Source organism: Lactuca virosa, chromosome 5 (genome assembly GCF_052849685.1).
Source record: "Lactuca virosa cultivar CGN04683 chromosome 5, Lactuca_virosa_CGN04683_v6, whole genome shotgun sequence".
Taxonomy (NCBI): domain Eukaryota; kingdom Viridiplantae; phylum Streptophyta; class Magnoliopsida; order Asterales; family Asteraceae; genus Lactuca; species Lactuca virosa.
In genome coordinates this window covers 360,550,497-360,576,846 of record NC_136430.1, presented here as the reverse complement: position 1 = coordinate 360,576,846, position 26,350 = coordinate 360,550,497, and the positions used below count along the sequence as shown (strand labels likewise).

General features: G+C 35.6%; 1 protein-coding gene and 2 long non-coding RNA genes across 3 annotated transcripts; 1 reads left to right on the top strand and 2 right to left on the bottom strand.

The window, feature by feature from the left end:
- Window positions 1–5,573: 5,573 nt before the first annotated feature.
- On the bottom strand, window positions 5,574–7,552 carry LOC145117006 (uncharacterized). The gene is made up of 3 exons (XR_013712424.1): window positions 7,401–7,552; window positions 6,210–6,268; window positions 5,574–5,945 (listed from the first exon to the last, which is right to left on the bottom strand). It is a non-coding gene; the product is annotated as an uncharacterized LOC145117006 (long non-coding RNA).
- A 5,665-nt stretch (window positions 7,553–13,217) lies between these two features.
- On the top strand, window positions 13,218–17,124 carry LOC145116717 (heat shock 70 kDa protein 15-like). The gene is made up of 10 exons (XM_079053044.1): window positions 13,218–13,373; window positions 13,807–14,993; window positions 15,075–15,302; window positions 15,389–15,484; window positions 15,559–15,744; window positions 15,829–16,023; window positions 16,102–16,248; window positions 16,322–16,471; window positions 16,553–16,683; window positions 16,775–17,124. Exons 2-10 carry the CDS (start codon window positions 13,824–13,826, stop codon window positions 16,965–16,967), a joined length of 2,496 nt encoding a protein of 831 aa, XP_078909170.1. The 5' UTR covers window positions 13,218–13,373; window positions 13,807–13,823; the 3' UTR covers window positions 16,968–17,124.
- A 7,441-nt stretch (window positions 17,125–24,565) lies between these two features.
- On the bottom strand, window positions 24,566–25,957 carry LOC145111301 (uncharacterized). Its single transcript, XR_013710237.1, has 2 exons — window positions 24,982–25,957; window positions 24,566–24,769 (listed from the first exon to the last, which is right to left on the bottom strand). It is a non-coding gene; the product is annotated as an uncharacterized LOC145111301 (long non-coding RNA).
- Window positions 25,958–26,350: the final 393 nt, after the last annotated feature.

Sequence of the window (26,350 nt, the reverse complement as noted above, 5' to 3'; positions counted from 1 at the left end):
CTATCTGACCACTGGTGAATGCTACGGCTATCCGGTAGTCTGACAACACCTTCCCCACTGACTCGACCGTTGATCATGGTCTTTCGCTCACTACTAATCCGTACATACCCATAATTGAGCATACAAGCACAATCTAGTACCCCAAGCTGTACTCATGTCCTAACTGAAACTCCCAACCGATTCTTCTGAAACCTGCTATTAGACATCCCGAGAATGCGATCTCACAATTGGCAAGTTTTCCGAACTTCTAATTCACACTATCCTCAATTCATACAGCCGCATGGGTCGTCTTTCTCCCTAACACGAGAGCGAAACTTATCCCAGTTTCAAACCCGCTCCTTCTCCCGTAACATGATTGTTTCTCCCCCACTTAGCTTCGACTAAGTCTGTACGGCACGCAAAAATCCGAGGATTTCCATTCCTTCCTCCCTTACCCAAAAAGGCATGATAACTACCATCGCCTTAATATGGCTAGTGATTCGTCACTAGCCCACTCCAAGTACCGAATACTGGATGAACACTTCCTGCATCCCCGATACAGATAATCCCCTAAGCTCAACTGTCGTCCTTAAGGTCCGAATAACTAATGCTAACCTCTTCAGTGATAGACCATTTCCCTTGATGCTTCCAAAATCTATCCCATACACCAAGACTAGAACCACCGAACCCTGATGATGGTGGATGTATACTCCATGGACCCTGCCCACCGACCTCCACGTAACGCTCCCGAACCGTTTTCGGCCATAACCGAGATAATACTGGACACTTCGAACCCGAAGTAAGATATGACCTTACACTAGCTACTAATAGTTTCTGGTATGCAATTGGCATATGACAATTCCGAAATACAATCCGAATACAAGCATAGAGATAACTCATACATACTATCACTTGAGACCGAGGTAAGAACAATCATAATACATATATAATCGAAAATAGCCATTGATACATACCTACAACATTCCCTGTTGTAATCCAGATCTCCCTCGTCTGTCACTACAAGGTCCTACCCTCTCACCCATCTGTAATCCTCAAAGTTGTCGGGGCAGACGCACTCCCTGCTCCACCCCTCATCGTCGGGCAGTCAGCCTTCTTGTGGCCCACCTGATTGTAGTGAAAACATAATGGGCTTACCCCCTGTGAGCAGTCCCTGCTGACGTGACTGTCACTGCCACACTTGTAGTAGCCTGAACCCCTGGAACGACAAACTCCCTCGTGCAGTTTCCCGTACGTGCTGCACTAACTTTGGCCCTGCCGACCTACTAATCGTTGGTCTGAAGTCTTGGGTCTCTTCCCGGGACCCTCCAAAGTACGCATCTGATCCGACCTCCTCTTCGCAATGTGCTCCAAATCAATCTCCCTTTCCCGCGCCCTAGCAATCATAGAGTCCAGGGTCGGGCATGCCGAGAAGCTGACATGCTCCCGAATATCAGCTCTCAATATGTCATGATAGCGGGTCCTCCGCATCTCGTCATCCCCTGCATACTGAGGCACCAATAAGGCCCTCTCCCGAAACTTGGCGGGAATCTCCGCCACCGACTCTGTCGTCTGTCTCATGTCTAGGAACTCCCTGGCCAGCTGCTAAAGCTCCACAGCCGGCGCAAACTCCGCCCTAAACCTGGTCACAAATTCGGACCAGGTCATAGCCTCAATGGCTGAGGCTCCCAAGGAATCACCAACTGACTCCCACCAGTCTCTAGCTCTGTCCCTCAAGCATCCTGCAGCAAATCGAACCTTCGACCCCTCAGGACAGAAGCTCGTCAACTATGCAGACTCAATGTCTGCAATCCATCTCCTGGCAACAATGGGGTCCTTCACCCCGTGGAAGTCTGGCGCGCCACTCCCCCTGAAGTCCTTGAAGGACAGTGTGCGCGATCCTGACTGGCTGGAGGACATATCACTCTGGAACGCTCTGAGGCGATCCTCCATCAGATCAATAATCCTTTCCTTGATCGACCCGAAAATCACCGGGGTCGACTCAAGTATACCTCTCGTGATCTCATACGCGATGAACTCACGTAGTCCCCCATCCACTGGCTCGGAACCTGCACCCGAACCTGATCCTGAACCGGATCCTGATCCTCCTGCTCCGTGTCACGTAATCATCACCATTCTGAAACGAAACACATAATTTTCAGGGTCGCACGTAACCTCAGAAGGTCTCACATACTACAAGTTTCCTGGTTCTATCTCGGCCCTCCTTGACTCGAGTACGGATCCTCTGCTTTTAGTAGTACGGGCCCATACTACCTTCCACATCTATCCGTACTTTCCTCAAGGATTGCTTCGACTTCACCAAGTCCCCTCTACTACTGCTACTCTCTGGTACTCTCCTCCTAGGCTTTCCTAGGTTCCCGAACTCACCCAGTCCTCAGCTGCTGAAAGACTCTTAATGATGCCAATTAACCACTACATGAATACCATCACATGTGACGAGGCTCGGATAATTCTTCGAGTAAAGGACTCATCCCTACAACGGTTAGACTCAGACAAGAGTTGCGCAATAGGGTCAAGTCCAACACTTTGAGATTATTCAACCCTGATCACATGTGACTTAACACATTCATCTAGTAGCTAACTCCCACCACTTAAAGTCCCACAAAGCACAAAGCAATCAGCATTCAGACAAACGGAAAATCTAACCAAACAAGCCATTCTATCCTTGTATTAGGAATCTACACTAGCATGCAATTCAAGGGCTCATACACTCAGGCATAACCTAAACAGGCCATCCTACTACCGGCTTATCAGTTCTGGCATGCAGTTCTACAAGTTCACATAAGCATATAAAGGCATCTCTCCTAGATCCTTAGCCATAATCTAGCATGTGAATCACAAAATCATAACATATCACATATCTAACATGTATTGGTATTTTGGGAACCACTTACTTGAGTTCGGCCGATTGCACGCATCACACACCTTGTTCTTTTCAAAGTTCTTTTCTCCTTTCAAATACTTTTCAAGTTCCTTTTGAAAATTTTCATATCAAGTCCTCAGTTTGAGTCCAGACACACCCGAGAGTGTGCCCGAATCCCTCAAACCAAGGCTCTGATACCAACTTGTAACATCCCAAAATTCAAGACCAAAAAATTTCTTTTTGATTAATTAAAAACCGCGTAATAAATTTTGCTCAATCATTTAATAACATTCTTAATAAAACAATTATCAGAGTTTTAAATCCCAAAGATCATCTAGTGCGGAAAACATGGTGTGATGCGCTGCGATCGCCCCGAGCTCCTTCCTTGGAAAAACATTAGTATCTGAAACAAATAGCTGAAAAACCGTAAGCACGAAGCTTAGTGAGTTCCCTATATACCACATACCATACATATCAACTGATCCATACATGCCATACGTAACCATGAGCCATACATAACAAACATATCCAAAATCAAGTAAGGTGCTATGTGCCAAACATAGTCTTGTTGTATTGCCACGGGCCGCACGTGGTCTTTATTATCGAGCCTGGGGCCACTCCCTGGGTCTTACAGACAAGTGCCAAGGGCCACCCCCTGGTCTTCCATGCAAGCATCACAAAGACAACTATACATACTACTCTACTAGGCTACTCAGCATACAGTGTGCCAGGAGCCACCTCCTGGTCTTTCATTCATAATAGCATACAGTGTGCCAGGAGCCACCTCCTGGTCTTTCATACATGTTGCCTAGGGCTAACCCACGGGTCTTCCTACCATACATAATAACATATTGTGTGCCAGGAGCCTCCTCCTGTTCTTTCATGCATAATGCCTAAGGCTAACCCCCGGGTCTTCCTACCATACATAATAACATACTGTGTGCCAGGAGCCTCCTCCTGGTCTTTCATGCATAATGCCTAGGGCTAACCCTCGGGTCTACCTACCATACATGAACTAAATGGGTCGGCATTGTGGCCGTAGACCCATACAAACAGTGAGGAGACTCACCTCGTACTGCTGAAGCTGCTGATAACCCTCTGGATGCTATCCAACAACTCTCCGAACTGCTGCTCCTCTAGCTCCCCGAGCTACCAATACCAATAATAGAAACACTTAGCCTAACTGACCTCAAGAAGTCAACTAAGTCAATTCTGGTCAAAGCCCCTCTCAAGGTCAAGGTCCTGGTCAAAGTCAACCTTCCAGTTGACTCGACTCGTCGAGTTGTTCTGCCAACTCGCCGAGTCCATGCTCCTCAAATCCCAAAACAACCCCGACTCCACTCGTCGAGTCTAGCGAGAACTCGACGAGTTCCTCTTCATCTAACACTTCGGGACTATCTTCAACCAACTCGCCGAGTTCATCCTTGAACTCGTCGAGTTCGTCATCATCGTATGAATGTCCAGACCGTGACTCGCCGAGTTGTATGAACAACTCGTCGAGTTCATCTTCATAACTAAGGAGATTGTCTTGGACTCGCCAAGTTCCTCCTTGAACTCGTCGAGTACTATGATCTCCATGTCCATTACGGACCCAGTCTGGCTGAATCCTTCACTAACTCCACTCACTGATCCGAATCATAACAGAAGGGTTTGGGTTTACGACCCGACTCGCCGAGTCCATGAACGGACTCGTCCAGTCCACCTTGTGACATCTCTATTCTGTCGATTACAGTCCATTCCAACACTTCCAACTCATAGATATGGACTCCTAATGCTAGCATTGCACGTAAAGTTGCCAACTTTACGTGCATGCAAGGTGCTATGAGGCTAGAACACTTAATCCAAGCTACAATGAAGGCCTAGGTCATGAAATGGGACCTTAGCTGGATAAAGCCAACAACTTTGAGCTTCTAAAGCTCAAGAGTGTCCAGATCTGTTGTCCAATCCATCCTCAAAGGCTTAATACTCGGATTATACTTGGAAATGATCCAATTGTGACAAAAAGGCAAGCTAGAAAGGGGATCCATCAATTAAAAGCTCAAGGTTCAGACTTGTTACCTCCTAACAGCTGCAAGCTTCCAAGATGCACTCTAAAGGCCCTTAGTCTTCTCAAAAGCTCAAACAATGGAGTTGGGTGGCTAGGGTTTTGGGTTCTGGACGAGAGAGGTTGTAAATGAACCCTAGGGAAGAGAATAAGATGCTTAAATAGGGTACCAAGTCCTGGAATTAGGGCTTCCTAACCCAGACCTGACTCGTCGAGTCCACTCTCCGACTTGTCGAGTCGGTCACTTAATCTTGCACTCGGATCCCGCTCCGACTCGTCCAGTTCTTCCTTGGACTCGACGAGTTGACCCCCTTTTTACTTAGGGTTTTCCTTCCTTTCTAGGTCTTCGGAAATCAGGGTGTTACATATTGTCTCAGAACCTATATCGTCAATGTTGTGAGGATAATCTCCTTAAAATAAGAACAAATAATAGGAAACCTACATTGTGATTTATTATTTTAAGGATAATATAAAGTAAAGTTTGGATTTTTATAAAAAAGTTGTTACATGTGAGAACAATTTAGTGAATTCTAAAAGATTTAGTTTTGTTGTAATGTTGTAGTCGGTATAAAACAACACCCCAAGGGAATGTTTTTTTTTTCTCATTTAATATATAGAGTGCCAATCATTTAATGATACAGTGGAAATGAAAACCAAAAAAATCATTCCTTTAAACCAATAAATATTAATCTCTGTTTAATATAGGATAAAAATCTAAAAGAACATTGTGTTAGAAATGACCAAAATAAACATGTATTTAAGCTAACAATTTTACATGGCTAAATAAAGTGTCGTACAAGGCCATTAAACCATTTTGACCAACATCTGCACAAGCTTTTCCATCAAGTCCAACTTGTGGTTTTTGGAGGTCAGAAAAACTACAAATTGTTAGCAAAAATACCACTGGAGCCAACATTTATGAAAGAAAGACAATGGACTGTTGTTGATCATTTTTCTGTATTTTAGCCTCTGGCGACCGGCTCCAACACCTCCTGACGCAATTAACATTATTTCAAAGCCTTTAGAGTTTAACTTTTCAAGCTACAAGCAAATCGTTTGTTACATAAGTTAAACAAAAACATCATTGGAAAAAACAAATTAGCATGTTGAAGTCATATATCAAGCATATAAACAAATTTTCATTATTTAGGTACTTTTTAGGGAAAATTATATGCCAAATCAAGAGATCTAATCGCAGTGAATAAATAACTATAACTCTAAATAAATAAATTGTTAATTAAGAAATATTAAAATATCAAGGTCTTTAATTAAGAAATATAATAGCTCTTTAATAATCAATATTACCTTGTTTTTGCAATAAGCTTTAGTTGCTTCATTTCCATTATCACCATTAAAGATGACACCTGTAGTATAATGTTAATTGTTAACCAAAACTACATTACATCGAAAAAAATAGTAGTTTGCTCAATAAATGACAATCATAAGGAAGTTTGGTATATGTCAACAACGAAGATGGTTGCAAGTTTAAGTGAGAGTACTTTTTGATATGCTTGAAAATAAAGAGAAAAATGAAAATTTTAGACTCCAACATTGAGGCTCATAAATTTGTGCAATAAACTAAAGTGTGTTGGTTGGCATAACCAAGCCCTATAAATTATTTTTTGGTAAAGCACTATATTTTCAAATATATTAAACCCAATTAATCGATTCGATGACTTTTCAAAACAAAAAAGCAATCACCAGTAAGATGGATATTAAGACTTTTCAAAACAAAAAAAAAAACAATCCTCAGTAAGATGAATATTATGTCTTTTCAAAACAAAAAAGCACTCATCGTTTACAAGAATTAGAAGATAACAAAAATGGATGTAGAAAAATGATTTAGCCCTAGTGTGAATCGAGTTTCTCATATTCCCCCAAGGTACGGTTGATATTCGCCCAAAAGTACCAAAGAGTAACGCAAGTGCTTTACTGCATCCACACACATTCCAATTACAATTGTAATAAATCCGGCATCGGTTTTGTACATTGTCGAAAAATACCAAATTATTCAAGAAGTTACAAGGGTTTAGTAAATTATAACGATATAAATAAAGCAAATTTGCAAGTGATTAAATCAAAACCATATCATTGCAAAAAAATCGATAAAATCGTTCAAATTTGCTGGATCTATTCAAAACTAAAACCTAGAGAGAGAAAGACCCAAAATCGAAACAAACATGTTCATGTTAGAAAACTCAAATCAATCTTGGTTTATGAATGAGAGAGAGAGAGAGAGAGAGAGAGAGAGAGAGAGAGAGAGAGCAGCGACCGAAACTACCAAGAAATCATTCATAATTTTTTTTTTCAAAGCACAAAACTTACCAGCACCTCTTTGTAGAATAGAGCATAAACGTAGATGAATCTATGATTTAAAAATCAAGTTATGATTTTGAATTAAAAAAAAAAAAAGCAAAATTTGGAAAAACACCAAATCACTCTTGCTTTGGATGTGCCTCGGAAAAAATAAAATAAGATTGAAATTGCTCCTTCAACCTGCTTACAGGAAACTGAGGAACCCTAGCTTTGTTGTAGACGAAATTGTAATACATTAGATGTGCGATTTAATTGTGGATTTGAAGATGATATTTTTCGTGGATTATTGCGATGTAGTTGCTAATCCCTTGGAATAGTTATTCCCAAACTATTTGAATTTCAAAAGAGAAAGAAGTTTAATTAATGGGACAAACCATAATATAGTATCATAAAGGCATAATAGGAATTTCAGTTTCATAATATGGGCGAGAAAAAGAAGCTGGAAGTAACTAATAAAATTCCACATGGCATAAAAGGTATTGTTTTATTAAAATAGGGGATTACAATCAATGTGGTAATAAATTGATATCAATTTCATCAATGGACTTATTTTCTAATTTTAAAATTCCTAAATTAAAATTCATTAGTTTCTTTTGTGTATTTATTTAAGTTATTTTTTTAATTTAAAAGATAAAAAAATATTTCAATTTTAATAATATATTATTTTTCTTATTTTCTTATAAATCTAAAGTTCTCAAATATTTAGACTAGGGGTGTGCACAAAACCGCACAAACCGCATAAACCGCCCACACCGCACCGCACCGCACCGCATAATGCGGTTTTCAATGTTCGCAGTGCGGTTCGTGGTTTGTAGTTTTTGTAAACCGCAATATGTGGTGCGGTTTGTGGTTTATGCTTATGCAAACGCGGTTCAAACCTCACCGCACCACATTATATAAGGTAAGATACATGTCTATTATTATTAATTATAAAAAACATTATTAATTTATTATGTACAACAAATTCTAACAAGTGCAAAATAGCAAATTGGTGCCTAAACAATGGGACATTATACAACCATTGTTTCAGTTATAACAAATTCTAACCCATTTTTGTCTATTTATAAAGATACTTGACAAATTATGTATCAAACTATATTGATTATATTAAATCAATATCTTTAAAAGAATAAAATTAAATTTATCATGGAAAAATATATCTATCTGAGTGCATAATCTATTTTGGATTTAGCCGACACATAACTTTCATTTTCACAATAGGATATTAAAATTGGTGGGAAAAGTAGCACTAATATATATCAAATTAATAATGATGTTAGGGATATTAAAACAATCGTTTACCACAGTTATATACAACTCGTTATTTGTTATATGATAAAAAATCATTTAATCGTAGTTACATACTAATGCGTATCAAACTTGAATACACAATAGCTTATTTGTTATTTGTTATTCACTAAACCGCACCAAAACCGCCCGCACCAAACCAAACCGCACCGCACCACATAATGCGGTTTAGAACCTTAACGGTGCGGTTTGCGGTTTCCAAAAATCTCAAACCGCACATGCGGTGCGGTTTGCGGTTTGACTCTAAACCGCACCAAACCGCACCGCGCACACCCCTAATTTAGATATATATATATATATATATATATATATATATATATATATATATATATATATATAATTAACTCATGTAATATATGGATCACACGATTAGTTTTACATCATATAACAATTTCAATATATTATCCTCATTTTTTTTAAATATATAACAAATTGTAAAATAAATTACACCACTAAAAAGAGATAGTCCTTTAAAACAAGACTAAGGGGGTGTTTGGCAAGATCTGAATTTTTAAGATCTGAATTTTTAAGAGATCTGAATTTCTAAGAGGGTCTGAAACTTTAAGATCTGAATTTTTAATATGTTGTTTGGTTGGAACCTCTGAATTGTTGCGCTGAATTATAAAATGACCATTTACCCTTCAATGTTATTTTTTTGTTGAATTCAATGTTTATGTTTATAAAATAACCAAACCAACTTCTTAAACAATTATAACAAAAGTATAAACACAATACAAAATCCAAATTAAAAAAAATCAAATCAAACATAAATATTTGACAAAAATCAAATCAAACAATGCTCTAATATAAAGAGGTAAAAGTATGATGCTATAATAAATAAATCAATAAAAGTACATTGCTATTTCTTGTATTTAACCTTTATAAAAACAATCTTACAATAGCTATGAAAACAAACTGAACTCTATGCTTATATGGATCACATTACATGTATACAACCTCATTCATTTACACATCTTGATAAGTACAATACCCTTATCTAAGAGAACACAAATAGAAACTTTGAATAAATCAGAAAATTGAAACCATTCCATTCATTCTTTGTGTTCTAAATCAGTGATATGTGGTTAGCTACTAGTGATTGTCCGGAACATTTCTTGTCCAACAGTATCCCACTGCATAAACATGGAACATTCAACATTAATTTCATACAAATACAATCTTATATATCTTTTCAGAAGAGACATAAAAGGAACATTCAACATTAGTTTCATCCAAAGTTCCAATTGCTCAAGGTCAAACATCAATGCCTAAAGTTCAAATTGCTCAAATGAGAGATAGAAAAGAGCGATTTTGACAAAAAAAAATCATAGCCTTCATCCACCATCATCTTGACCATAAAAAATCACACAATGCTCTAAAACAATAACCAATTTGGAAACTATACATCAGTTTATAATAATAACAATCATTATTATACCAGGAAACTATAAATCAATAACTAATTTTAAATGAAGCTATGTTTCACCACCGATTCAAAACATCATAGAAAACCTAAAATATGAACATTTAAAAACTCTGAATATTAAATCAAATTTTGATTTCACATCATGAAAACAATTCGATTTCACGAATGTGAAGTGATTTTATAAACCTTGTACCTGACCAATGAAGGAGATCGGAGATCGCCTGGTGGAGACCGACATTGTCGAGGGCGGAACCAGTGCTGGAGAGGGCGGTGTTTTCGAGGGTGCAACCAACGATGTCGAAGCTTGGCGTCGGAGGTTGTAGTTTGGCGATGGGAGTGGATTTCATGGAGGTGGGAGTAATATCAGAAGTCGTGTGAAACTTGTAGGTGTTGTGCGAGTCGACGATGGGAAGAGGTGGCCGACAATGGGATGAGGTGTTCGGTGATGGGAGGAAGGTGGTTGGCGTTGGAGTTGGTCGGAGGTGGGAGGAGACAAGAGAGGATCTAATGAAGGTGGGTTATGGAAGCGTTCATATGAGGGCAATACATGGAAGGACGCACATTTTTTTTTATTCAGATATAAGTTTAGGTCTGAAAGTTTAAGAGGATTTTAAGAAATTAAGAGTCTGTTATGCACAGGCTACCAAACGCTCTACATCTGAAATATTAAGAGGTTGCCTCTTAATTTCTCAATTAAGAGGTTACCAAACAGCCCCTAATATTGAATATAAAAAAGCTATTAAAATGATAATGTCATTATAGAAAACTACTAAATGGTTTATACGAAAAACATTGTGTAGCCTTTATAAAGGATATTTTTTGCTTTTGTTTTATGGTATAGTATAAAAATATATGTTTAATAAATAAATAAGGTGGTGAGAGTCAATTTATAAGTATGTCCGTTGCTTTCCGTTACCACCACAACATTCTATAACGCTCGTTTTTTTTTTTTCTAAAAATGTCGGCGAGCGTTGCGCACACCGATCAGTCTAAACGTTTAAGATGCTGGATAATAAAAATATGTTTATAAAATATATAAGATTTTAAATGATAGTGATCTCACATGGAAAATGACGATATAAATGTATTTTAGACTTTTAAATGATATCAACAGTAAAAATCAAGGTTCTAAATAGCGTAAGGCGTGACTTGGCGGCAATGTCAAGCCTCAAGCTTTTCCGAGCCTTGGCGAGCCACGTCGTTTGTAACACGTGACTTAAGGCGACAACTTTGTATATAATTAATATTTTTATATGTATTTTCAACTATTATTCTATTTTATACACATATATGAGTTAAGGCGGCGTTTTGGTAAAGCTTGGCGGCAGGTACAAGCCTTGGAGCCATGACGAGCTTTTTAGAACCTTGGTAAAAATGCTCTAATCTACCGACTTCTAATAAAGTACATTGAGATTTGGATAAAAAAAAATCTAATCTACCGAATTCTAATAAAGTACATTGAGATTTGGATAAAAAAAAATTTCTAATCTACCAAATTCTAATAAAGTACATTAGATAGGATAAAAAAAATTACATGCACACAATAATGTTGTATTTTACGTCAATTAGAACAACATGATTTAAATCCATCAACGTTTCGAATAAATATATATTAAATTTATAATTAAATTTAACTGGTTTTATAATTAAAATAAAAAAAATAATTGTGAACAGAAAATTTGTAGAATATTAATGGTGAATCTAAAACCAAAAACCATGTGGTTCATTATGTAAGTAAAACCGAAAAATAAGAGTAAGGTGCCGTTTGTTTTTTCGAAGCGAAAATACGTGAAGTCTGCAGACCACATCTGCAACCATCTGTAGCAGAAGAGGGGGACCAAACGGCTGCAAAATATAATAAAAAGTTTGTTTGTTTTTTAACCTCTGCAGACTGCTGCAATAAGTTAAAGTAATGTGTGAAGAAGTTTGAAGCAGATGGTGAGGTGCTACGCCACGCAACACACGCGCAGTAGTTTTTAAGTCAGAAGTCTTCTGAAAAACAAACAGTTGTGAAGGGCCAAGTGCTGCACGTGTGCTGCGTGGCGCAACAATAAGTGGTCAAAGTGGTTTTTTAGAAAAAACAAACAACACCTGAATAATACTAGTGGCAGACTAGTGTCTGACGGAGGGGCGGTGTTGGGCCAACAGCGATGGTCGGACGACGAACGACAGAGGACGGAACTGGTGGTTGGGTGGGAGTGATCATCAGGACGACATTGTATGATGCTTCAGGGATGTTGATCATTGCCTCAACCCAAGCGACGTTTCATATTTCAAGCATTTTTGCTATTTTATCAAATTTTTGTTTAATTTTAAATGGACAAGACTATTGTCTAATTATTACATTGTAAATGGATCGAAACATTAAGCTATTTTAAATATAAAATATAAGGTTTATACACTTTGATCCATTTTCTTTTTCTCAAATTTTATAAGGTAGGTCTTTGAAAAATTATAAAGTAATTCCCTTTTTTTTATGCACAACTTATACTATTTATTTATTTATTTATTTATTATTATTTTTTTAAAAAGGCGGATCCTAGGATACACCTTCACAAAGCATAGATACGCCCCTGCAGAATATATTGATATGATATGTAAAATTATGGTGTCAATTTGCGATGACCCGTGACATGTCAAATAGTTTGGGTTGATTTTTTTTGATATGTCAACACGCAACCCACCAACCCATTTATTATAAGGGTCGTGTTTGTGTTTGCAAATAATTTCATTAGTTGACCTGTAAATCCATTAATTTTATTAGATGATAAAAATAAAAAAATATATTTATTAAATAAATATAAGAGTAAAAACTAATAAGTAAATTTGAGATATTTAGATTTCTTTTCCGTGACACACAAACTCGAATCTAACCTACAAACTCGATTATGATGACATAAATATTTCTATCGGTCGTGTCTTGATTTAACTTTCTAATCCATCAACTCTCGATCCGCTAATCTGAACATGACATGATTATTTAAAATGGTAAGATATATTATATAAAATAAATTAAAATTAAGTAAAATAATAAATTATAAAAAGAATGTACAAATAGAATGAAATCCAACATAAAATGCATGGATACTATTTTTCGTGTAGCATTTTAATTTAATGGGCCATTCTGGGCAATAAAAGCAAAGCCAATTTAATATATGGGCCAAGTATGATACCAGATTTATGTATCCGGAAAGGCCCAAATGCGAAAGATCTTTCTAGAAGCTGATTTCGGGACACACATGTTTATGAACGACCACTTCGCATTTCTTAATATTCTGAAAAATTCCTCAAAAACCCCTCGCTCTCGGCCCCCATCTGTCTACCAGTCCACCCCAGAGGCTTTACGAAAGCATTTGGAGAATTCCAGAAGGTTTTTCTTCTCTCACGCTGCTGCCCTACTTGATCTCCGTCTTCCCGAGGTGCGATCTCTTTTTTCTCTACTTTATCAGATCCGATTTCATTACCATTATATTGTTAGATTCAATCTAAGTATGCTGTTAGTTGTGTTTGATTTACTTTTTGATCTGATTAAGACGATTTCATCCATTTTCAAATCGTACATAGTGAGCAGGTTTTTGTGGTTAATTATTAGTGTAGAGTACAAACAAAGATCCACTTTCGTTTCTAAATTGGTGGATGTTGTCGTTGTATCTGATGTATTGCTTAGGGCTATTGACTGAATCAGGCCAATGTTGATTGTGTATAAGGCGTCGTATTAGTTTCTTAGAACTGAAAGAGTTACTATTCCTTGTTTGTACAAATACTATTTCAAAGCAGTTTGATTTTCATTTAGGATCAACCATAAAAAATTGTCCGGATTCTGATATGAATGTGCGGTTACATTTCTAAAAGGTACACTTGCAGCAAAGATGAGCGTGGTTGGATTTGATCTTGGGAACGAGAGTTGTGTTGTGGCAGTTGCCAGACAAAGGGGAATTGATGTTGTTCTTAATGATGAGTCAAAACGTGAGACTCCTGCTCTTGTGTGTTTTGGTGAAAAACAACGTTTCTTAGGGACAGCTGGCGCTGCAACCAGTATGATGAACCCAAAGAACACCATCTCCCAGATTAAGCGGCTGATAGGGCGTCCATTTTCTGATCCTGAATTGCAACAAGATCTCAAGGCTTTGCCCTTTTCTGTAACAGAAGGACCCGATGGTTTTCCATTGATCAATGCAAGGTATCTTGGTGAAACGAAGTCATTCACCCCAACACAAGTTATGGGAATGGTTTTCTCAAACATGAAGACAATAGCTGAGAAGAACTTGAATGCAGCAGTTGTGGATTGCTGCATTGGGGTACCTATTTACTTCACTGATCTTCAAAGAAGAGCTGTAATGGATGCAGCAACTATAGCCGGTTTGCATCCTCTACGGTTGATGCATGAGACAACAGCCACTGCTTTAGCTTATGGAATATACAAAACTGACTTACCTGAAAATGAGCAGCTCAATGTAGCCTTCATTGACATTGGACATGCTAGCATGCAGGTATGCATAGCAGGTTTCAAGAAAGGTCAACTGAAGGTATTGGCACATTCATTTGACCGGTGTCTTGGAGGGAGGGATTTTGATGAGGTTTTATTCCAACATTTTGCTGAAAAGTTCAAGACAGACTACAAAATTGATGTTTTCCAGAATGCAAGGGCTTGCCTTAGACTCCGTGCTGCTTGTGAGAAGCTAAAGAAGGTGCTTAGTGCAAATCCAGAGGCACCTATGAACATAGAGTGCTTGATGGATGACAAGGATGTTAGAGGGTTTATTAAAAGAGATGAATTTGAACAAATCAGCGCCCCAATATTCGAACGTGTGAAGAAGCCTTTAGAGAAGGCTCTTTCAGAGGCTAAACTCACAGTTGATAATATTTATGCTGTGGAGGTTGTTGGGTCGGGTTCAAGGGTGCCAGCTGTCATCAAGATTCTGACAGAATTCTTTGGGAAGGAGCCGAGGCGTACTATGAACGCGAGTGAATGTGTCTCTAAAGGTTGTGCTTTGGAATGTGCTATTCTCAGTCCTACATTTAAAGTTAAAGAATTCCAGGTATGATCTACATGACCCAACTTTTGTCTTAACTTGTACTGTATTAAACCCTAATTTGGATTTTGTTTATTTGGTGTGAAGGTCCAAGAAAGCTTCCCTTTTTCAATTGCATTGACATGGCAAGGTTCTTCCCAAGAATCTCAGAATGGAAATGTGGAGAATCAACAAAGCACAATTGTTTTCCCCAAGGGAAATCCAATTCCAAGTGTGAAAGCTTTGACTTTTTACAGGGCTGGCACGTTCACAGTAGATGTGCAGTATGCTGATGTCAGCGAATTGCAGGCACCAGCAAAGATCAGTACCTATACGGTAAACATTGCTCACAAATTCAAATAGTTTAATAGAATTGTTATTCTGATTGCTTTTTAACTTTTAAATTTGAAAATGGTGTCCAGATTGGTCCCTTCCAAGCAACAAAAGGTGAACGTGCCAAGGTGAAGGTGAAAGCCCGTTTGAATTTGCATGGAATTGTGTCTGTGGAGTCTGCACAGGTGGGTTATTAATCAAATCTTGATAACTAGTGTGTAGAATAGATTGTATTTTTAACTTTTTTATGTGATTCCAGCTTATTGAAGAAGATGAGGTTGATGTTCCAGTGACAAAAGAAGCAACAAAGATGGATACAGATAAGGCTCCAGCTGATGTGGCATCTGGTAACGAAACAGATGTAAATATGCAGGATGCCAATGTGGCTGAAAATGGTGCTACAGAAACTGGAGATGTTCCTGTTCAGATGGAGACTGATACTAAGGTTGGTATAATATAATAGAACATGTGTGGGTTTAAAGTTTTGAAGTATAGATATAGTAAGATTTGTTATTTTGCAATGATACAGGTGGAGGCTCCAAAGAAGAAGGTCAAAAAGTCAAACATACCCGTTTCAGAGGTTGTTTATGGAGCAATGCTACCAGCAGATATGCAAAAAGCAGTGGAAAAAGAATTTGAAATGGCATTACAGGACCGAGTCATGGAAGAAACCAAGGACAAAAAGAATGCTGTGGAATCCTATGTTTATGAAATGAGGAACAAGGTATTTAATTAATTACCATTAGTTTATTTTGTAGACATCCTTAATCTTAACAACTCTTTTTATTTTTTTTCTTCCCAGCTATATGATAAACTGCAAGAATTTGTGACGGATTCAGATAGGGAAGCATTAATTGGTAAGCTTCAAGAAACCGAAGATTGGTTGTATGAAGATGGTGAAGACGAAACTAAAGGCGTGTATGTTGCCAAACTTGAAGAACTCAAAAAGGTTTTCTTTTCACATTTTTTTTTTCTTATGTATCTATCTTTTTCCGATATTTAACATGCAGAAATAATTTCAGATAGGTGATCCCATTGAACAACGTTACAAGGAGCACACAGAAAGAGGATCTTTTGTAGACCATCTGGTCAGTGTTATTACTTCTTACAGACAGGCTGCAGCATCCGGTGATCCAAAATATGAACACATTGACTTGAATGACAAACAAAAGGTTATAATCGTAAAATCCCTATTTCTCTATAACATAATTTTTTATTTTAATTCTGATTTATGTGTATGTATGTACATGTAGGTGTTGAATGAATGCTCAGAAGCAGAAAACTGGTTGAGAGAGAAGACACAACAGCAGGAGTCACTTCCAAAACATGCTGATCCAGTTCTTCTGTCATCTGATATAAGAAGGAAAGCAGAGGCAATCGACAGGTATAATATATAAGATATTCCGCTTTTTTTTTTTTTTTTTGTTAAATAAAATATAGAAAACATTGGTTTTAATTTTTATATGTGTCTATAGGGCATGTAGGCCGATAATGTCAAAACCAAAGCCAGCCCCACCAAAGGCAGCCACACCACCAGAGGCACCACCCTCCCCTGCACCTGAGCAGCAGGCTGGTTCAGAGAATGCTGCAAGCCCAAACCCAAAAGCAGCAGACAGCAATGACAATTCTGATGCCATGGAAATGGAGAAGCCTGAGGCTGCTGCATAAGGAAGGCCAAAAGGTTTTTGGTTTTTTCTTGTTTTTTCTTTTATCGATTGTGTGTTTTTATCATGGGACACGAGTACTTGTTTTATTATTTTGATTTGTATAATCATATGAATATATAGATTTTGGTCTATTTTGTTAGATCCATATTATTACAAAATTATTTGCCAGGGTCCTTTTATCTTCATGAGCAGGACTTGTGGTGTTTTCGGATGCATTTGTGATAGATATATACTTATCGTGCTAAAATGATATAATATGATTGATTCAGGGGTTATACAAGTTTTGCAACTCTACACATAAATACATTATTGTCACTTGAAGAGTCTAATATGCTCCTTCTATGTCTTGCACCTAATGTTTTACTCTCATTTAGTCATAGACATGTATATCTGCACCTATTTCTTTGCTCTAATACCAATTCATACTAATGAATTTTTTGTCTTACGAGATACCATATCATATTTTTGTACGTCAACGTAGTACCAATTATCTTGAGTTGGTTTATATACATATATCTTGAGATACAAAAAATTGGCTTTACCTATGCATATTTGTGATAAATCCATAAAAAATTATTTGTATGTAAACCAACTCAAGATAATCTTGAGACTATTAAGTAATTTTACAATACAAACTATCATCGAGTGATACTAAACTAATACATAATCTCCCTCTAATATCATAACATAATCATACCACTCAGGAGATATTTATTTTACGTTCATGAATTCTATTCAAAGAGATCTTGTGTGAGTACTACATTCTTTAGATCTTTATATCCAATTCTAATCATAAACTTGTGTACATGTTAAGAAAATAGTTTAACGCAAAAGTTACCTTGTGAGATACATAGGTTTTTTTATACAATATGTACATACAAAAACAGTTTCCAAAACATTTACTTATTTTCATTTCATGTGTGTATGTTATGTTATGTAATGCATGAAACAAGCATAATCATAATCTCATATATATAATCATAATCTCATCGTTCCTTTTTCACATGATGGTCAAATCACCCACCACGGTGTATATCATAATAGGAAGAACTAATCAACCTATTAAGATATTTCATTAATACATCTATTTTATTAATAGAGGTATCATCCTAGTAGTATAGTCTTCTATACGCCTCATCAAATCTATGTCTTGATGGCCTTCATATTTTTTGTATGCAATTCACATTTCCATTAACAAGCACCATGTCCATTCCATCATTTTGTTCACATGTATGCAATACCATGATTCAACATTTAACATTTGATTTCATCATATATATATATATATATATATATATATATATATATATATATATATATATATATATCACATCATTTGGTGCTTTACAATACTTATAAATACATCATATCGTAAAACAAAACTCATTCCTTAAAAATATTATAATTTTGTAACATGTAACCCAAATGGGTAAATTCCATATGTACTCACCCTAGAGACTAAATAACAATCTAGTGTTAGTCCTTCATTCCTTGAAAAATCAATTACATGTCATATACCTATTTCAATACCAAAAATTTCAATTGCCATCATTAAAGGGTTCTACAAAAATTTCGTATAATCTTTTAGATATTTGACTACGTAAAGCATCCATTACACAATCCTTTAATTATTATAATACAATTAAATTTTCACATCAATGCAACTTACTTCCAATATTGTTGGTGATTTTAGTGTCACCATGTCATTTTAAGTAACTGGAACTAACATGTGAGCTAAGGGGCTTCGTAATTTGTACTCTATTATATGTACGGGGTTGTGCGGAGTGCACGCATGTATAAGATCGAATTAGAAGCCGGTTCGACGACTAGTCGGGGGTTCGGGGGCAGGGCCCCCGGGTCCGGGGTTTCCAAAGGGGCAGTGCCCCTTTGGCGGAGTCTAGGGGCAGCACCTCTAGCGGGGTCCAAGGGGCAGAGCCCCTGGCTGGGGCCCCTCACCGAATTTTACAGAATTCTTTGGGAAGGAGCTGAGGCGTACAATAAATGCAAGTAAATGTGTCTCTAAAGGCTGTGCTTTGGAATGCGCTATTCTCAGTCCTACATTTAAAGTTAAAGAATTCCAGGTATGATCTATATGACCCAACTTTTGTCTTAACTTGTAAGTATTAAACCCTAATTTGGATATTGTTTATTTGGTCTGAAGGTCCAAGAAACCTTCCCTTTTTCAATTGCATTGACATGACAAGGCTCTTCCCAAGAATCTCAGAATGGAAATGTGGAGAATCAACAAAGCACAATTGTTTTCCCCAAGGGAAATTCAATTCAAAGTGTCAAAGCTTTGGCTTTTTACAGGACTGGCACTTTCATAGTAGATGTACAGTATGCTGATGTCAGCGAATTGCAGGCACCAGCAAAGATCAGTACCTATACGGTAAACATTGCTCACAAATTCAAATAGTTTATAGAATTATGGGACCATAGTGGAAAATTCAATTTATTGTGGGTGTTTATGGTAAAACTAATGAAACTCGTTAGTTTTGGTAACCCTAAATCCTCATTAAATCCGGATTAACATTACTTGCTTCTAAAGAAACTAATGACGACCCAACCTAATAAAACCCTAATATCGTTTATTATATAAACGACTCTTCTCTTAAGCTCTCGTTTTTCATCATACTTTCACAGAATCCTCCAGCATTTTAGCTTACGATTTTTGTGCTTAGAATCGTAAGTGTCTACTTGGATTATCCTATGCTGAATTTCTTGTAACCCATGCATAGGGTAGAAATATCAGTTCGGAAAGTGATATCACGATCCAAGTCGGTATCCAGATCTCCACCACAAACCCTAATATTCCCAACAATTATGACATATACATTAACTACGTCTTTTATGTAGTTTACTTTCATCATATTACTAAACTAATATATCATAATATAATGGTTGTTGAACATCACATACCATTTAAGTTTTGTATTCACAATTAAGCAACATACTTTCTTTACATCAGAACATGATTTTGAAGTTATATTGATAAACATAATTGATCTGAACAACAATAAAATAGCCTATAGAAGTAGTCATAAAGATTCTATAGACTTCTACAAAAGAGAAGATAATGTATGTTTGACTAGAAGATCAACTAAAACCTTTTAACATAAGATAATGTACATATACGTAACACCCGTTAATTCGGGCTACACATAATAAATATTAATTATTAAAATTAAATCATTGAATAGGATAATCTATAGTCGTGCGCGCTGCAGAATATATAATACAAGTTTCGTATTAAAAAAAATAGAAAAAATTAGTCGAATCGTCCGTAAATCGTAAAAATAAGTGCGCCAAAACACACATACACACACACACAGACACACACACACACACATATATATATATATATATATATATATATATATATATATATATATATATATATATATATATATATATATATATATATATATATATATATATATATGGAGTGGTTCAAATGAGAACCACAAAAGATTCAGAACCCTAAGAACCCCATTTCATAAGTAAATATGTATTATGAATACTTATAAAATATGTTTAAAATTATGATATTTGTTTTTTTTTTTTTTTTTTTTTTTGTTTTTTTTGTAAGAAAAGGGAAAAATTGTAAATTTTATAGCTTAATATTTTCATTTATACATTCATTCATATTTTAACATACAATTTATATAAAATACAATTAATACAGTCCACTTACTGTTTAATATACAAAATTCACAACTTAATACAATTTATTTTTATACTAATTCACATATTCAAAGAAGTTAAACCAAAACTCTATCACCACCACCACACGTTGCCATCAGCCATCTGTGTCACCGTTGCAACCACCATTCATTCAAAATCATATATGTATATAAATTCATGCATTTATAGCTTAAATAATACATTCACAGTTTAATAAACATATTAATTCACTAACTTTGAATTTAATGCAAAACAATTATCTAAAAACTAATACATTCTTACATACATATACAACACAAAAATAAATATATTCACAAGAAAATTAATACATAAATCATTAATATTTTAACACAAAATTATATAAAAAATTCACAATTTAATACAGTCAATTCACTACTTAATTAAGTAAATTGTTGTTTAATACACAAATTTCACAATTTAATATAACAAATTCATAATTCAATACACAAAAATGTTATATATTATCAAATTAAAACTTATATTGATAACTTTAAATAAAATATTCACATTTTAATACAATCAATTCACAGGTTAATATAGTCAATTCACAATTTAAACAAGAAATTCATAGCTTAATGCAGTCAATTTACAATTTAATACAATACACAAAAATAATTGTTTAATAAGCAAAATTCACAACTTAATACAATAAATTTACAGTTTAGTACACAAAAAATATGTATTCACAACCATATTATCAAATTAAAACTCTTAATACAGTCAATTAATAAAATTTACATCTTAAAACTTTTAAAAAAACATGCATTTGTAGTTTAAAATTTATAAAAATTATGCATTGGCATCTTAAAACTTATAAAAATTTATGAATTCACAACTTAACATTTATATTTTCTTATTAATAACAGCTAAAGCTAACATTAAAAAACTAAACAATAAATAAAACATTAAATATCGCAATCGCAACTTAAAAAACATAAAATAACATTTTTTTTTGAGAAAATACTAACATAATAACTCACGTTCTAAACTCAATTCACAACATAAAAAACATAAAACATAAGTTATGAATAACAATTTATGTCAATATTATAACAAATAAGGGAACAAACTTGGATTCACAACATAATAATAGTGAATTTACAACTTAATTTTTTATGCAAATATTATAACAAATAAGAAAACAAACTTGGATTCAAAAATATTAACAAAAGCAAACAAAAATCTAGAGATTTAAACATTATATTCACACCTTAACAAAAGGGAAAAACGATACAAATTAAAACTATTTTTATCATGAAATTCAAAGCTTAATACAATAAAGACAAAACTTCAAAAATGATCCATGTTTCCGATACAAATTAAAACTTCAAAAATGATCCATGTTTCCGATACAAATTAAAACTTCAAAAATAATCCATGGTTTCCGAAAATCTGAAGTTTAGTCCTTAATTTACAAAAACCTCACGGATCGTCCCTGTGGTTTCAAAACTTTTAACATATGGTCCTTTTCACTAACCCCGTTAGCTTTTTGCCGTAAAGTAAAGGGCATTTCTGTCTTTTCACTACCACAGGGACCATTTATGAAGTTTTGCCTCATTTAAAAAAAAAGAAAAAAAATAATTATTTAATATTAAAGGTCCCTCTCTCTCTCTCTCTCTCTCTCAAGAACTTACGATTTAAAAAGACATCTTCAAGTCCTTTTCCAGACCCATAAGTGTGTCCAATGTGTGTGGGTGTGATGTTGAAAATCGAATTGTGTTCAAGCCCATAAATCGAGATCTGAAAATCGATCCCCATAAACAAGTTTGTTCTTGTTCTTGAAACAAAAACATGAAGATGAAGGGTCTATTCGTTAGAACCCAGAACATGAAAATCGTTAGAATCCAGATGAAGGTTTTGGCCATAGCTGTCACTCGTGTTCCCATTTTGGTCCAATTGTAATTACCAGAATCGAATTTTTGAAGATTTACCTTCTGATCTTCTTGTTGAAAGGTCTTCAAGGATTTAATCCTTGGTAAGTTGAAGAACCTGTCTTCAATCTCTAGCAATGATTTAAGAACGTCGTTGAACTAAGATTTTTAGAAACAAAAAACAAATTGATCGGACTCACCCAATCATCCAACCGTTGGATCCCGACATTAGAATCAGTCGACGAGGAACAATAGAATCGACCCACAAAAACAAACCTAGAATCACCGATACCGACCACTACCATTCTTGCCGGAGAATCATGATAGCGATAGAACAGATGGTCCCTAACTTTTCTTTACAGTCTCGTTGGGGAAGACAGTCTTGCCGCCACACCTGTGAAAACCTATAACTTAGGTAATCTGGAAATGGATAGAATCCCATAAACCCATATCAAATATATTCCTCACTCAAATCGATCTTCAAACTTGAAATCAGAAACCTTGTATCAAATCCCTCTCCAAGAAGTCAGACCAGAACATGAAATTAAATGAATCCAACAATGGTGGTGATGGCTCCCCTCCAGAAAGTGAATCCCCAACTCAAATTGAATCCATAACACCACCTCAACAATGGTGTGTGTTCATAGTCTCGGAGGCGACAGAGGAAGACCCGACCAAGATTCCCCAATCCCACAAGGCGTATAAGCTTAAGGTGACTAAGATGGAGAATCCCGTCAGAGGAAAGGTTGGTGGCAGCTCTAATGGTGGACCAGTTAGCATCAGATTTCCGGTGAGGGCAAGAATGGAGGTTAGGTACAGCAGTGGAAGAAGTGGAGGCGGTGACGGAGGAGAGACGAGTGGATTCGTTAAAGCTTAGACATAAGCTGAAACTACACACACAGAGAGAGAGAGAGGGAGATGGGGTGGGACCCTTTGCATATTAAATTTTATTTATTTATTTATTTAAAAAAAAGTAATAGAAAACCTCATAAATGGTCCCTAGGTAGTGAAATGACAAAAATGTCCCTTACTTAACGGCTAAATGGTAACGGAGTGAGCCGGAAGGACCAAATGTTAAAAGTTTTGAAACCACATGGACGATCCGTGATGTTTTGGTAAATTAGGGACCAAACTTCAGATTTTGTGAAACCATACGGACCATTTTTGAAGTTTTGTCTACGATAAATTCACAATTTAATACAACATTTTAGAATTTTATTCACAGTTTAATAAATTTAATACAACATTTTAGAATTTTATTCACAGTTTAATACAACAGTCCGGACACTTATTTACAGTCTAATACATCAATTCAAACATTTATTTACAATTTAATGACTTATATTAATCTACTAAGACATTTTATTAAACACATTGTGTACCAAATTTTAAGATTATATAATATTTTATAATTAAAGATCCACATAATCAATCTCACATTAAAAAGTTCATTTACTAATATTCCATCTAATATTAGAAAATGAAAACTCATATTATTTAAAAGTTCATTTGATTCACATATGGCTCAATTACTAATATTCAAAAACTTTTTGATTTGTTTTGAAGAAAAATATACGATAACTCAAATAACTAATAAAAATGAAAAACCTTATAACAGTTGTTAACGGATTTTTAATATAATATTATTTCATCTAATAAATATGTTCCAATTACTAAATTTAAAAGGAATGGGCTATATGGCTATATTTCTTGGAACGGAGCAATATCTCTATATAGCTATATGTCCATCCAAATCAATAAGGCTAAAGAGAATCAATAAGGCTAAAGAGAGTGGTAACATCCTTACCCTTAACGCATTGCCACATCATTTTTCATGCTGACACCTCATTAGCATCTTTTTTTCTTTGGCATTTCATAAGGAGTATAACAACTCTAGCACATTCAATTAATTTTTGATTTCTTTTCAAACTTAAATAAAATTTATTTTTATAAAACATATACATTTAATATTAAATAAAAATGTTACAGTAAATTAAAGCAGTTTGATGATATTCTAAACACATGAAGAATAATGGTTAGAAATATTTGAAAATCACCTTGTAAACAGATACAAATCCATCTACCCTATCTTATTTTCAGGTTTGATATCTTCAGTAGCAATTTGCAAATCTCTGTATGTATACAATCGCATACATTCAACATCCAAAAATTATGCATTCAGAACAAAATGAGTTCTTTATGTTGACTAGTAGATTATGTCAAATGCCTGTAATGCCAAAATGAATCTGTAAGCATAAACTCATGTAATGTGTCGTTGAAGATGAAAATAGAAATCATAATCAGAAGATTCATGGTAAATCATCAATTTTAAACACATTTAAAAGAAAGCTATATGCCAGCTAGCAATTAAGCAACTGTTGAACATCTCGATCAAAGCAAATGATAAAAACATATTCACGCAAAGGAGAAATTGATAACCTTGAATACGACATATGGACCTTGCAAAGTTGAAATTGTTCCGACATCTTCATAACATCATTGGACCTTCATCTTCCTTTTGCAGTTATAACATCAAAAACGTTTTCAACTCATTAGAGACAACAACAATAAGTAACAGCGGTGGAGGAAACAACCATCAAATATGTATTTTCGTTGGTGCTAGGGCGCAATATGGGAGACGGGAGACGGGGGTGGCAGAAGTCGCCGGAAGAAACAATAGTTAGGATGTCGTTGATGGTGGTGCCGGTCGTCGGCGTTGCCGGAGCTTGTAGATCTAGCCTCGCTACTCACCGTCGCTCATACGTCTGTCTTCAACACTCGCCAGAGCTAGTGATTTGGCCTCACATGTCATTAGTGGTGTTGTGGTCGTCATTTGTGGTGTCGGTTAACAACAAAAAAATGAGTAGGTTGTATGGGAGCTTCCACGCTATTTCCGGCGACGAACGTTGACCAACGCCGACGATCTTTTGCTTTAACATAGAAACCACTAGATATGAATCGTTGAGACGTAAATATGATGTTGTTGCTTCACTAAATTGAATCAAACTCCACAAGACCTTAACTGTATTCCATTGGAAACTCCATTTAGAACTCAGATCTGTGCTCTCATGATACTCATGTTTAGTATTGCATATAGGTCGCAACCATTGTCGACGAAAATCGATCTGAGGTCGGTGAAATTGTAGATATGGAGGAGTGGAGATGGAGAATGAAGAAGTTGCAGTCACCGGAAAAGGTAATGTCGTAGGTGAAGGTAATGTCTCCGGAGAAGGTAGCATCGTAGATCTGCGACTGTAAATCGGAAAGTTGAAGTCGCCGGAGAAGGTGAAGTCGCCGGAGAATGTAGCGTCACCGGCATTGTTGGGCCATCGGCGATGACAGGAGGGTGTTGGTGGTAGAGAGTGTTTGATCCTTTTTGAATATGAGAAATATCATAGATCTAAATTGAAGATATGGTTTGGGATAAGATTTGCATTTATTTACTATATAACAATATTTATAAGCTTTTTGTAAAAATAAAAAATATAACCTTAATTATTAAGCTAAAAATAAAAGTTCTTTAATTTTTTTTTTTTTCTCATTTGAACCTTTACAAATATATATAAAGTTCATGTCGTCCCGATCCCGAAAATATAAATTTCGTAGAAATCTGACTCTGTATGAATTAAATATGATTTTTATAAGATATAAAAGTCAGTTGCACACAAGGAATATCTGACGTAAAAAACTACGAAGGGAATAGTTGACTTTTACATAAAATCACCAAAAGGAAAATCTTAGTATTCTTTTAGATAGGAGCTTTGAGAAAAAGAATGTCAAAAACAGAGTCCGTAAAAGAGAGTTATGA

Bases quoted from the DNA above. Each gene is read 5' to 3' on its own strand.
- LOC145116717 (XM_079053044.1), top strand. From the start codon at position 13,824: ATGAGCGTGGTTGGATTTGATCTTGGGAACGAGAGTTGTGTTGTGGCA. The intron at 16,024-16,101 runs GTATTTAATTAA...TTTTCTTCCCAG, and splicing joins TTTATGAAATGAGGAACAAG to CTATATGATAAACTGCAAGA. The intron at 16,472-16,552 runs GTTATAATCGTA...ATGTACATGTAG, and splicing joins ACTTGAATGACAAACAAAAG to GTGTTGAATGAATGCTCAGA.